The sequence below is a fragment of the Sycon ciliatum genome, chromosome 3, assembly GCF_964019385.1.
Source record: "Sycon ciliatum chromosome 3, ocSycCili1.1, whole genome shotgun sequence".
NCBI lineage: Eukaryota > Metazoa > Porifera > Calcarea > Leucosolenida > Sycettidae > Sycon > Sycon ciliatum.
In genome coordinates this window covers 13,291,774-13,306,882 of record NC_088645.1, presented here as the reverse complement: position 1 = coordinate 13,306,882, position 15,109 = coordinate 13,291,774, and the positions used below count along the sequence as shown (strand labels likewise).

Genomic DNA, 15,109 nt, shown 5'->3' with positions numbered 1-15,109 from the left:
TCACAGGAAGTGTGAGTTACGAAGTCTGAAGAAAATGTTGAACAGTCTCTGCTGGGATGACGACTACACCATAGCTCAGTGGTTAGAGCATCGCTAGCTACAAGCGAGGGTCCCTGGTTCGAGTCCTGGTGGTGACAGTCAATTTTTTCTTCAGACTTTTCCCGTTTGTCTCTTTCCCTCAAACTAGTGAAGATGTTATGACTTGGGGCTCCCCGCGTGCTAGAGTGTACGTGAAGTGTGTGGGTACAGTGAGGGCTGCGTCCCACCCGCCCGTGTGGATTCACAGGAAGTGTGAGTTACGAAATCTGAAGAAAATGTTGAACAGTCTCTGCTGGGATGACGACTACACCATAGCTCAGTGGTTAGAGCATCGCTAGCTACAAGCGACGGTCCCTGGTTCGAGTCCTGGTGGTGACAGTCAATTTTTTCTTCAGACTTTTCCCGTTTGTCTCTTTCCCTCAAACTAGTGAAGATTATTATTATTATTATTATTACTTCCTCCGTTAACAAAAACTTCGTGATGGAATTTTGAGGGGCTGATTTGGGCACAAACTACCGTGAAAGGAGTCGCAATCACTTTCTTGGCCTTCCCTGGCATGCCATGACAGAGGTACAATGCAAGGAAAGCGACCTTTCACAACAAGCCGAGCGGAATCGATGGTTGCGCTGTGGAAACATAGGTGATGACAGTCATGGCAAGCGAAACGGAAATACCACTTCTCCGAGGGGATATTGCGCTGCTTGGCCTCTCTACCACTTTAGCGCTGAGTAAGTTGGAGAGTGATAGAGAGCGATAAAATGGAGCAGCGAGCCCACACAATGAGCGAGTGAACAAGGAGCTGCTCCGATCGCACGGCTCAATGAAAATAATTCTGAACTCAAGTTCTTGTTCAACCTGCGCAAAGGCCAGATTCGAATGCTGACGACCATGCATTCTTTCAGAAGTCTGCAGTCCGATGCGAGTCTCGTGGCTAAAGAAAGTCGACTCGACTTGCTAGCCGCTGCCGTTCAGTGCTGGTATCCATTAGAGAAAATGGAATCAGTTTGGCTTAGCCTTTACTCCTCGTTTCGCGGAGCTCTGGAGAGCGAAGATGAAACCAGGGGGTCGTAAAATATTTTTCACGACTCCCGGGTGGAAACGAGTAATCGCCATCGCGGCGGATCACGTAGCTTGAAAGCCAACTTACCTGAACGACGGCGACATCAAGGTCAGCGGAGTGTGATCAAAGAAGCCGAGGCAAGGCTGAAAGGAGCTGAACAACGACTCTAGAGAGATGACGACTCGCGTACAGCAGATGACGACTCGCGTGCAGCAGATGACGACAGCGACGCCGGTCAAAAATGAATCGAGCGAAAGGGACGCAAACTGAACTCTCTGCTCATTCCGCCAACAGTTTCTCTTGTAAAGACGCTGTACATAGGCTGAATCACATTCGTCCAGTGATTTGCAGTCGATACAAACTGTTCTTGACCTGTTCTAAGCGTTTTCATATCCATCAAAATCCATCACGAAGTTTTTGTTAACGGAGGAAGTATTATTTTCCCGTTTGTCTCTTTCCCTCAAACCAGTTAATATTTTATGACTTGGGGCTCCCCGCGTGCTAGTTTGTACGTGAAGTGTGTGGGTTACAGTGAGGGCTGCGTCCCACCCGCCTGTGTGGATTCATAGGAAGTGTGAGTTACGAAGTCTGAGGAAAATGTTGAACGGCCTCTGCTGGGATGACGACTACACCATAGCTCAGTGGTTAGAGCATCGCTGGCTACAAGCGAAGGTCCCTGGTTCGAGTCCTGGCGGTGACAGTCAATTTTTTCTTCAGACCTTTCCCGTTTGTCTCTTTCCCTCAAACCAGTTAATAATATTATTATTATTATTTATTTCAACATCTCAAGACTCGACGGAAACACCGGCCAATGTTACGAGAGTGGGTGATTGCCAACCTCGACAAACTTTACATATATGTATATATATGTACAGGTCTGTCCGCAGATTGAGTATACATGTAATATGTATGTATGCAGTTCTGTCCGCAGATTGAGTATTTCGCTCCTGCTCTTGTAGCAGTTGAGCACTCTTGCGTGGGGTAGTGCCTTTGCTGTTTGCGTTATGCAGAGCTCACTGACTTGTCAGTTTGAGCACTCTGGCAAGGTACGTTCGGTCCTGATTGGAAATTTTTATTTCCATTCCTATCAGGTTCGGCCTCATTTCCTCTGTGCTGCGCTGACGAGTCCAAAAAGGACGAAACAGTTCTGTCCGCAGATTGAGTATAATTATGTATAAATGTATGTACAGTTGTACAGTTGTCGGGGCTGGGTTCCGCGGGGCGCGGGAATGGTGAGCACTCCCCAGGGCTCATGGCTCACGCGCTTTGGCGGATCTTGGCTTCTGTCGCCGGTTTTCCGATGCCTTGGCGGGTGTGGTAGTCACCCCCTTGCCTGGCGTGAGTGATTCCCACAACACAATTCCCATCAACATTTTTACCACCCTAGGTCACAATTTGATGTGTAACAATGCAGCACAAATCTGTAATGATGTGTTGCCAGAAAATCGCGCTGTATCTCTACGCTGGCTAGGCTCTATACTCCCAACATCTTTTTCCTCTTATAATCACGCTGATTTTGTCATCCCTTTTCCTCGCGCTACTGAAATGTACCTCCATCACCTTTGCCCCCTTCTCCCCTTCTCCGTATATATATTCTAGTGATTGTTAGTCTTGGTCATATGCTGTCTGATGAAGTGTTCTGACACGAAACTCGGAGTAACAGCGGAATGAGACTTGTTTGATTCATTGCTGTGTAATATTTGTATAAATGTATGTATATACTCAATTCGAAGTAGTGGTTGCGACTTCGGCGATGATTTGTAAGTGTCAAGTAAAGTCGGCGGAATAGCGCGAGCTCCGGTGTGGGGAGCAAACCTTTCTTATCTACTCAATCTCAATATTATGTATGTATGTATAGATTATAGACCGGTTAGGAGGTCTATACAGAATATATAGACCGAGTAAAAGACAGAGGTCCCCCGAGGTCTTTTACGAGGTCTATATATCCTGTATAGACCAACTATGAGGTCTATAATCTATTTATCGTGTTCTCCACGCAATAGTTTCTCTTCATATACGACATATCCTTGTATTTCTAGTATTATACTATAGCCTATACCGCATTGTTCTGCATTGAAGGTCAACATCATTGTTTAAACTAGGTTCAGCATCGGTAGCACAGTGGCTGGGTGGTAAGGAAGAGTGACTGAGATTCACAAGGTTGTGTGTTCAAATCCCATCTTGTGTATTTCTGCTTTCTTCAAAAAATTCTTTCTCTAAGTTGGAGAGAAAATTTCTGAGTCTACGAAGTTCTTAGGAGTCAAATATAAGTAGTCAAATATATCGTGTATTTGACTAAGCAGTCAACTACGCGATATATTTGACCGCTTAGGTCTTCACAGTTTAGGTATCAGGGAAATTAGTTGGGTCAAATACTAAGAAGGCGATAAATATATATATTGAGTATAGATTGAGTATGTATGTACGTACATGTATGTATGTATGTATTTAGAAAAGCGATCCTGTCAGCTTTTCTATTATTGTGTTCACATGGCAAGAAAAACGACACCGAAACGACACCTTTACCATCCGACCAAAATTCCCCAGCAGTCCCAAATGCAATAATTCCCACCTTATTCTGGGAATATCTTCGGTTCTAATCAACCAATTTTCACAATCTTGGGCATTCTGGAAAGCTCTCCACGAGCTGCGTACATTGAGCACAAACAGAACACTACCGAAATCACATATCCAGCGCCAGGGAGCTGCGAATAGACCCCATCGCTGGATATACGACGAAATTGTCTCGTCGCCAGCCATGTCTAGCTCCTTCATCGTAAACATTCCAAATTTTTTGTTTGAGTTCCTTTTCATGCTGCACACGCGCTCAAAGCATGCCAAAGTGACTCAGCATGTCAGGAGAGGGGAAATTCCCCGCTCAAGGTCAGTCACTCGGAAAGAAATTCGACTTTTGCCGTGGCTGAAATGTCGAGCGTAATATCTTTGGAATGCGATATCGCAGCTCTTCATCGATTGATGCAATGGAAAGCTGAGCTCTTCGGCTTCTTCCTAGACACTTAGTTTTGTATATTCCGCCAAGAATCGATCGAGTTACGAATGTTTTAGTGTATGCATGTCCATCGATCTCTAGAGATCGATTCAAGTACGCACGGATGGTAAAGGGTTCCCACTGAAAAATCGTCTTCTAAGTAATACATGAGAATTCGTGGACACTTTCCAGAGGCATACAGGGTGGTGTCGTCTGCATAAAGAAGGCATTGGGAACGCAATGGCAGAGTGGGGACAAGTCGAGTGTAGATGCTGAAGAGGGTAGGGCCTAGGACGGAACCCTGGGGAACGCCCCTAGTGCAGGTTCTACAGTCACTTGTGGTTCCGTTCACTTCTACGCGTTGCTGTCGGTGAGACAGATACGACTTGAACCACTCAAGAGCATTTCCACGGATCTTCAGATTGTGAAGGTCATCTATTAGCGTTTGGTGGTGGACGCGGTCAAAGGCTTTGCTCATATCGAGCAGCAGTACGGCCGTATAGTCTCCGGTATCCATACTTCTCTGCCAGTTATTGATGGCAAGTGTTAAAAGGTCCTCAGTACTGTGGTTCCGCCTGTATGCAAACTGTTCATTTGGAATTGCTCCGGGTGTGATGTCCAGATGGTCGTGAAGCTGCTGGAGCACTAGTGATTCCAAGACTTTGGAGATAATGGGCAGTAGCGAGACTGGGCGATAGTTGGAACTGTCGTAGGGGTCGCCTTTCTTAAACACTGGACACACAGACGCTAGTTTGTAGGCTGACGGTACCTTTCCGCTAGACAATGACTGGTTGAAGATGGAAGTTAAGGAATTGGCCAGCTCGGCGGCATGGTGTTTCAAGATGTAAGCTGGTATGCCGTCTGATCCAGATGCTTTCGCGGTATTCAATCGTTCGAGAATCTTCGTTACTGCTGCTGTTGTAACGGGTTGGAACTCGAGAAGGCAGTTGTCTAAACAGTCGTCCGCCGGAGTGTCTGGGGTCGTAAGAGCAGCGCGGTGTTCATCATGGACGATATTGCCTAGGGTATCTGACAAAGATGAGAGGGAGGCTTTCGGTGTGGGGTGGGATTTTCTCCTTCCAGTTAGTTGATTCAGCACTGCCCATTGGAGTCTAGGATTTCCTGTAGCGACACTGAACTTATCTTTGTAGTACACACTTTTCAGTTTGCGGTTGAGTAAAGTTCCTTGACGACGTATTGCACGATACTGCTGTCGGAGGCGGTCATCCATGGGGTGCTTTATTAAGGCGCGGTGGGCTGAGCTTCGTCGATGAAACATCTGTTTCAGCTCTGGGGTGACCCAGGGCTGGGGGCGGGGTTTGGAGTAAGCTGCGGTGTGTTCTAGTCCATGGACCCCGTCTAAAAAGTAAGAAATTAACGAAATGTAATAGCCGAAAATTAAAATTTCACACAAAACCTCACAATAATCACACACAGAGTGAAAAGCTACATGTACTCGTAGAAGACCTTTTCCCCTCGTGATCCTCTTTCCTATGCATGCATGACATGCATGTTGCCAATTGTTGGTGCAGTACAAATTTAGTGTTGAAAGCAGCATATCAAGTGTTGTGATTATTGTGAGGTTTTGTGTGGAATTTGAATTTTCGGCTATCACATTTCGTTAATTTGTTACTTTTTAGACGGGGTCCATGGACTAGAACACAATAACTTTTTTTAGAAAACTGCCATAAAGCAGTTTTTATTGATATAATGTACATATGTATGTACATATGTACCCAATGCTGTAGACAGCAAGCTGTTTCGGCCATAAAGGCCTCATCAGTACAGCTACGAGCTAAATAGGCCGAGTTACCAGCCATGGTGCAAAGGAGGCACCACAGACATTAAGGTAGCTCGTCGCTCTAGCGCCAGAGTGCTCAAACTACAACAAGTAGCGGGCATTGCGCGATTCAGCAGTAGTCACCGGCGGATTATGCCGGCATAATTTTCGTCATAATTTGGTTGTTGAAATTTTGGAGCATAATTTAGCATCCTATCTGAGGGCGGAGCATAACTACTTCTTGAAGTACAGTCATGATGAATGTATACAATATCCTGTCTCTCTCACGACACCACCATGGTCTTACACTGCAATGGCCGTAAATATCACTCCCATTGTTCGCCCTTGAGGCTTCATCAGGGAGTATTGAGAGCCCATCAACATGTACTCTCGTAATGTAGACATGTTGTCATAATACAATGTCATGTAGATCTACATTATTTTGTTACGATCATGTTGTAGTTATGCCCCAGAAAGAATGCCATGCTGTACATGTACAGACAATGTACCGCCGCTACTACCGGTATGTCACTATGTGGACTGTAGTCTACGATTCGGACGATTGTGTAGGTCTACCTGATCTGCGCTGGTGGTGTGCATTGCAGATCTACAGGGTCCAAAGGTCAGACAGTGCCGCTAATTATTTCGATACAGGGCAGGGTAGAAATCATGTGAATAGTATGATGGACTTCGTCTTCTTGCTCTTGTGAACTGATACATGTAGTCTAGTAAATAATCCAGTGAATCAGGTTTCTCGGGACAGACCAGATACCCGTACCGCGGTATCGACGATGTCCGTCTGGAACAACTCAGCATACATTACGCATGATACCATGTCATGACCTTTGGATTCCAGCAGCCATCGTTTGACTAAACAATGCAGGTTAGTCTTGTTGACAACTCCCATTGCAACTACATATCGGTATATACACTTGATCTAGTGGATATTGTTTTCAGATTGAGAAAGCTTAGTTGATGATAATCAGATTTTTTTATGATGGAAGGAGAAGTGGATGTGCGTGAGAGGTGGGCTGATTATTCTGACGAAGAGGTTGACATTTTGGGCGAATATGACGACTACGAAGACACAGTTGAACATGTATTGGATAAGGCTGACACTGCGGAGAGTAGTCGTAATAGGTCAATGAACAGGACAAGCAAACCTAGAATCGCTGCCGAAGAACCCGCACCCAAAAAGTCTAAAATAGTCGTGAACGTTAGTCCCCACCAGAGAGTCAGAGAATTTCCTGGTGAGTTCCTGTGTCCAGCGGGAGCCTCCACTGTGAAGCCTGCCACCACACTGAAAAAGAGTGTCCTGGAGAAGCACATCGAATCTCGTACCCATCAAAATGGAAAGGAGAAAAGGAAGTTAGAAAAACTTCGCCAGCAAAGAGTAGCACAAAGCTGCATGGGAAAAATTACCAGAAGCAACACGCAAGAGATCTGTCTGGGAGTGGCCTAACATCAGCGGTGCCGACGCAGCAGAGCATACGGCGAGTTGCAGTTGTGACTGAATTCCTAAAGGCCGGGATTCCGTTGTCTAAGATCGACAACTTGCGACAGCTGCTAGAAGACGGATCAGAGCGTTTGACCGACTCTTCCTACATGGCCTCATACATACTGGTTGCCATGGAGACAGAGATGCAGGGTATCATGGAAGAATTGAATGAGAAACCACACATATCCGTCATATTTGATGGCAGTACCTATCAATGCGAGGCCCTGGTGGTTATTGTACAGTACATTGCCGATGACTTCAAAATACGTCAACGGTTGGTGAGTGTCCGTGTGCTGGCTAAGCGTGTGACGTTTCAGCAGCTGGCAAGAGAAGTGATCACAGTGCTCTCTGCTCAGCTGCAATATCCAAGCAACAAGGTGATCGCAGTTACACAGGATGGAGCAAGCGTCAATGGAGCTGCGGTGAGTTATTTGAAGGATATAATGTACCCCCAGGTGTTTGACATCACATGCATCGCACATTCGCTAGACAACGTGGGGAAGCGGTTTGACACGGTCCTGTTAAACTCGTTCCTGCACTCGTGGGTGTCGCTATTTACTCACAGCCCTACATCGAGGATTGCATGGCGAGAGCACACCGGCGAAGCCATCAGTCCTATTGCCCAACTCGATGGTGGAGTTGGTGGGAAATGCCCCAGCAGCTTCACAAGCCTTTTCACCTCGTCTCAACCTTTCTACAGTCGTTGGAGTCCTCACCAGCTACATGTGCCAACTTGCTGCGTGTTCTAAGCAGCGTGGGTGAGCTGAAAAGTCTTCGCATGCAGCTTGCCATAGCCATGGATGTTGGGAAGTTGTTTGTCTCAAAAACCTACCTTCTTGAACGAGATTGCGAGTTGATTGTGGAAGTGTACAAGCATCTTCAGGAGCTGTCAACAGCCTGCGCACTAGAGAGCTACCCTGAAGCGGTGGAAGCAGCATGTTCCCTCGCTGGAGATAACCCAGCAGTCATGCAACAGCTCCTGGCTGAGGCCAAGCAGTGTTTTGTGCCAGCAGTCCTCTATTTCCAAAGGCGCTTCAACCATTGTGAGGGCAATCTCTTCGCTTCTGTCAAAATGTTCAAGGCATTGCGCATTGTGTGGCCCGTCCAAGCTCCGCAGCTGCAAGTTGGATTGCGGGATGTTCAGGCTATCCGCATACTAGCATGCCTAGATGATGATGACACGATTGGCCAGTTGCAGGAAGAGCTTCCCATCTACCTTATAAGCTTACTGCAGCTGATAGCGCGGTGCTTGACAACACAACACAGCTAAACTGGTGGCAGGAACAAGATCGTCTCCCAAGCTGGCAACGGTTGACCAAGATCGTGTTCACCCTCCTTCCTTCGTCTGCACCGGCTGAGAGGGTATTCTCGTTGTTTCAGGCGTCCTCAACCAAGCAGCTAGGTAACCGGCTAATTGATCAGCTTGAAGCATCATTGATACTACAATATAACCGGCGGTAAGAGTCTCTGGAGACCTACATTGTACTGATAGTTGCGTGCTTCTCTTTACCAGTATAGTGGCAGCCAACAATCAACAGAATCGCAAGTGTTCCTGCACGGTTCAGGCAGATGACTATTCAAGTCCAATAGTATGCTCCTGTTACTCTCGTTCCTTTGTAGTCCAAGTTATTGTGATGCAGTGTTATTCTTCAGCCGATAGTCATGGTGGCATGCTTGGCCTTTCAGCCGCTGTCTTTTCTACTTTGCTAACGTGACAGATATCCAGTTTTTGTGCATGTAATGGTTTTCACTATGCTCCCTCCTTTTTATCAGCACTGTGGCTTGCTCCATGGGTTTGCTGTCATGGCAACATTGTGTTTATGACTTTAAGTGTACTTCAAAACTTGCTGCTTCTAGCTGCAAATCCATCATATAATTTATATTTTTTGCAATGCACATGTGTTTTTGGACTATGAGTACTGAGCATCCCATAGCATAATTTTGAGATTTTGGGAGCATAATGCGAGAATCCATGAAAGAATTCCCCGATTTCATGAGCATAATCCGCCGGTGCCTATGCAGCAGCACTAGAGCAGCCTACTGAGAGTGCTCAACAAGGCGAAAGCCAAGGAGCGTGATACCCAATGCTGTAGACAGCAAGCTGTTTCGGCCATAAAGGCCTCATCAGTACAGCTACGAGCTAAATAGGCCGAGCTACCAGCCATGGTGCAAAGGAGGTATGTATGTATGTATGTATGTATGTACGTATAATATGGATGTATATGAATGCTGGAGTGCTTCACCTCTCACACCAATCATGGGGGCTCTGGGCCATTCGCTTGATATCGTGGGGAGCGCATCAAACTATGTGCACTGCGAGCAAATGCAATTTCAAATTTGGACTGCACGCAGAATTTCAAAGTATTAGGAAATTAGAGGTCACATGCCACGTACTGCTCTTTTTTCTCCGAAACTCAACACTTGCAAGCAAGATATGAAAGAAAGAAAAAATCATCAGTCAAACCTCGGGACTCGAACCAGGGACCTTGCTTTTCGCCCATGATATCAAGCGAATGGCCGATGACCCTCTTGATTGGGGTGAATTGCCAGTATGATGCAAGCCAGATATGGATTGATCGAAGAAGGATAGATTTACCATCACTGTGGATAAGAGTCATACTGAGTCATACTGTAGCTCAGTTGGTCAGAGCATTGCTCGCGAATAGCAAGTTCCCTGGTTCGAGTCCTTGTGGTGTGACTGATGATTTTTTCTTCCTTTCGTATCTGGCTTGCAAGTGTTGAGTTTCGGAGAGAAAAGAGCAGTACGTGGCATGTGGCCTCTAATTTCCTAATACTTTGGAATTCTCCGTGAAGTTCAAATTTAAAACTCCTCGAAGATTGTTAAAATAGGGAATACATTGAAGTTATGAAATTCAAATCAGGTTCCGATTCGGTGCCTGTCTGACTCACCTTGTATGCTTTCTCTCATAATTATCTAGTTTTACTCTTACAATTGGTAGAGATTTGGTTTTCTGTAGAATGAGACTTAAAAAAGAAGTCACGCCTACATGTACATGCATGCATAACGTACCTTGACCAGCGCTTAATCTGCTTGCCAGAAATACGACGCTTGTTTGCCGCCTTGCTTGAAACTTCAGCTGTTGGAGACTGCATATTGCCGAAATCTAAAATATATTGCCAGTAAAGAGCACCAAATATTATAGGGAACAAGGCCTGAGAACCCGAGCACGTCTAAATTCTCCCACCGAGTGTTGCATGTGCTACACATGAGTTGTATGTGTTGCTTGTAATTATCATGCACAGTCATCTAGTGCCTTGCTATGCCATCGCATGACACTCCATCCATGTACGGCTTACCTGCACATGACACGCGTTCATGATCAACCAACCTATGTGGTCTAGCTTGTCATCGTATTGTACACATCCGGTTCTGGATCCTTCTATCTTCTTCTACTGCTTCTAGCACCTTCCGTCCAGTTCTGATAATCTGGAGTGATTTGCATTTCTTTGTTCTTGTTGTTTATGTTCCCAAGAAGTGAAGTCAAAATAGAATGCTCTCGCATGTTGGGTGTGTGTGCTCGAGATAAGTAACAAAGTTCAAGGATCGAACTTTACATGGTGTCAGAATAATGTCAACCCGCACAGCCCCGGTCCCTGACCGCTTCGACTTTTCTGCACCGCAGAAATGGCCTCTGTGGCGAGAACGATTCTCGACCTACCGCCTTGCTACCAAGCTTCACAAGGAAGATGGTGAGGTACAGGTAGCAGCTCTGAAATATGCGTTGGGTCCGGACGCTGAGCCTGTGTTCCTGCAGCTTCAGTTTGACGCAGACGCTGATAAGAAAGACTTCGACAAAGTGCTCAAGAAGTTTGGTGACTATTTCACCCCGAAGACGAATCTATTCCACAAGCGGATGGTGTTCGAGCGTGCAGCGCAGCGTCCAGGTGAGACGGTGGAAGAGTTTCTCCGTCGTCTGCACGTGATAGCTGAGACATGCCAGTTCGGAAATAACAAATCCGATCGCATTCGTGACCGTTTCGTTGCCACCTTGCTAGATGAGAAATTAGCAACGGACTTGCAGCTGACGGACAATCTGACCTTGGAAAAGGCTACAGAGAAAGCTCGCGGGTACGAGCTCGTCCGCCAGCAAGTCGCCTCACAGCGCGGCCATGCCAGTGCTACACCTGCGTCAGCCGCTGTCGCTGGCGCTTCTGCTGCTCCTCGTAAGAGCACAGGATCGTTCAAGAGTAAGTCTGATGGACCTGCCGGCAGTCAGTCTCACAATCTCTGCATGTTTTGTGGTGGTAAGTTACATACCCGCGACCGCTGTCCTGCTCGGGATGTTACCTGCCGCAGCTGCTCCAAGAAAGGCCATTACGCCCGTGTGTGTCGCTCATCCAAGAAGGGGTCACACTCATCTTCCAGGCAATCCAGTAGCTCTGGTGCACATTCTCTGGCCACACAGGACGATCCGGGTGTGACTGAGGATTGGGCCTACTTGGATTTAGATAGTATCGCATCTGGCAGCAGTCCATGGATGTGTGATCTTCTGTTGTACTGGAAGTCCGTACCGTTCAAGATTGACACTGGAGCGGATATCACTGTGATTACTCCAGCAACTTACGAATCTCTCAAGTCACCACCGCCTCTGAGCTCTCCTACAACACGGTTGACAGGAGCCAATGGTGATCGCATCGACTGCAAAGGCACATTCAGCGCAACTTTGTCCAGCCCAAAGCTCAGTTCCTCGCAGCACCAGCTGGAGATTCACGTTCTGACACGGGGCAAATCCAACCTCCTGAGTCGCGAAGCCTCACAAGTGGGCTTTGTGTTCAAAGGCATCTCAGAAGCGAAGCAGCCACCTCTTGGACGAATGCTGGGTGAGCCCGTCAAGATCGCTCTGAGACCTGATGCCGTTCCGTACCAGTGCTCAACAGCTCGTCGCGTGCCGATTCCGATCCTGCCGAAGGTCAAAGCAGAGCTTGTCCGCATGGAAGCTGCCGATGTCATTACAAAGATAACAGAGCCTACGGACTGGTGCGCACCCATGGTACCCGTTGCCAAAAAGAACGGCGACGTCCGGATCTGCGTAGATCTGCGACGTCTGAATGCTTCGGTCAGGCGCGAAACCTTCATCCTGCCCACCGTCAACGAGACATTGGCGAAGCTGAGTGGTGCAACATGCTTCACCACCCTGGATGCAGCGAAAGGTTTCTGGCAGGTGCCTCTTGATGCCGAAACAGCTAAGCTCACCACGTTCATCACGCCATTCGGACGTTACTACTTCCGTCGACTTCCGTTTGGCATAACATCGGAGCCAGAAATTTTCCAGCGCAAGTTAATGCAATACCTGGATGGCCTTCCAGGGGTGTGCGTCTTCATGGACGACATCCTGGTCTTTGGTGCGACAGTCGAGGAGCACGATGCTACCTTGGAGAAGGTCCGATCAATCCTGCGCAATGTTGGTGTCGCCCTTAACCCCGACAAGGAACATGTTCGCCAATCGTCAGTTGAGTTCTTGGGCCATGTCGTCTCCGCTGATGGAGTCAGCCCCAGTCAGCAGCGCCTCGCCGCTATCTCCGAGCTCCAGGCACCAGCCGATCTCCCTGCGCTACGTCGCGTGCTGGGTATATTTAATTATCTCAGCAAGTTTCTGCCGGAAATGGGCACCGTCTCTCAGCCGCTCCGATTGCTCCTCCGCGCTGACACGGTCTGGTGTTGGGATGCTCCCCAAGAAGAAGCTTTCCAACGACTCAAACAACTCGCTAGCCAGTCTCCTTGCCTAGCATTCTACGACGTCTCTAAGCCAACTCTTCTGCGAGTTGATGCCAGTGGCTATGGTCTGGGAGCTGTTCTCCTCCAGCAGCAGTCAGCTGGCTGGCAACCTGTCGCGTATGCCTCCCGATCTCTCAGCGACGCCGAGCGCAACTATGCGCAGATTGAAAAATAATGTCTAGCCATCGTCTGGGGATGTGAGTACTTCGCCCAGTATCTTGTTGGTAGCAAGCCATTCACGGTGCACACTGACCATAAGCCCTTGGTTCCCCTGGTAAACAGCCGGGATCTAGATCGAGTGCCACTTCGTTACCAGCGTCTGCTACTTCGACTGGCTCGTTTCGACGTCACTGCCGAGCATGTCCCCGGCCATGATCTCGTTGTGGCCGATGCTCTCTCTCGAGCACCACTACCTACCACCGTCTCTACCTCGTCTGTTCTGACTGACGAGATTGCTTCTCTTGCCGATTCAGCTGGCGAAGAGTACATGTCGTCTGGATTCTCGCTTGCCCTACGAGATGCCACCCAGGCTGACCGCGTCCTGCAGCAAGTTGCTAAGTTTGTTCAGTCTGGCTGGCCTGATCACAGCAAGGACGTCCCTGCTGACGTCCTCCCATACTTTGCCGACCGCCAGCATCTCTCTGTTGCCAACGTTCGTATCTTCTATGGTGCACGTGTGGTTGTGCCTGCATCTCTGCGTGATATGGTCATCCGCAAGCTGCACACATCTGCTCATCACGGTATCGTCAAGTGCCAGGCGCAGGCCCGCCAATCTGTCTGGTGGCCGTCCTGGAAGAATGACGTCGCTTCTGCTGTTACGCAATGTCGCACATGCTGTCAGCACCGTAGCCAACCTCCTGAACCTCTCCGACCGACTGAGTTTCCGTCACTCCCGTGGCAGCGAGTTGGTTCTGACCTGTGTCAATTCGGTAACACAACATACCTGGTGGTTGTCGACTACTACTCGCGCTATGTTGAAGCCTTGCCTCTCCGTTCCACCACGTCTGCCTCTGTCATCACTGCTATGAAAGCCATCTTCGCCCGGCACGGTGTGCCTGAGACTCTCGTCACGGACAATGGGCCGCAGTATGCAAGTGATGAGTTCGCCCGGTTTAGCTGTCAATGGAACTTTGATCACGTGACGAGCTCGCCGCATCACCCGCAAAGTAATGGGGAAGCAGAGCGTGCAGTACGCACTATCAAGCAGCTTCTAGCGAAGTCGGACGACTTCCAACTGGCTCTCCTCACCTACCGTAGTACGCCACTTCAGAGCGGGTTCTCGCCATCACAGTTACTAATGTGCCGCAGCCTCCGTGGTACGCTACCGGTGGAACCCTCCACTCTCCTGCCGACGCTCCCTGCAGGTAAGAAGCTGAGGGAGTTGGAGCAACATCGCCGAGCACAGTCAAAGGATAACTTTGATAAACGTCACCGGACCAAGCCTCTCCAGCCCCTGCAGCCTGTCTACAAACTTGATGCACACGGAACACTTCAAACATTCTGCTAACAGCCGATCGTTCTTCTGCCGGTCATAAATCAGCCAGGCGGAAGGCATCGTTGTCCGAGATCCACTTATCGCAAGTAGCGGCCTTCACGCGAAGCAGCAATGTGCAGCGAAGCAGCAATGTGCCATCCTTCCGCGACTTGGGTGGAATGACGTGCAAGTGGTGCTCCAGGGTCAACTACAATTTGCCGAGCACGTATGCCGCTGGCTTGGGGTCAGCAGTTGGGTGCAAAGTCTCTGTATACAAATCGTCCACTGTCGTCAACAATATGGCACCCTTGTCCAGCAATTCACGTGCTGTAGCGGCAATGACTATAATTATTGGGAAGATCACTCTCGGCACCTTCCGTGCTGTATTGAGAGATGATGCTTCGCATTTGGTGGTCTGTGCTTGGTGGTCTGTGCTTGGTGCACTGGTGGCAGGGAGACATTGTGCATGCTACGCAACTCATGCTCTGCAAGTTGAAAGTTTGGTGACTTCAACCTGTCCTGTGTTCTGGT

At 48.3% G+C, this 15,109-nt stretch overlaps 1 protein-coding gene across 1 annotated transcript; it reads left to right on the top strand.

The window, feature by feature from the left end:
* Window positions 1-10,957: 10,957 nt before the first annotated feature.
* On the top strand, window positions 10,958-14,611 carry LOC135812866 (uncharacterized protein K02A2.6-like). The gene is made up of 2 exons (XM_065326084.1): window positions 10,958-13,221; window positions 13,387-14,611. Exons 1-2 carry the CDS (start codon window positions 10,958-10,960, stop codon window positions 14,609-14,611), a joined length of 3,489 nt encoding a protein of 1,162 aa, XP_065182156.1.
* Window positions 14,612-15,109: the final 498 nt, after the last annotated feature.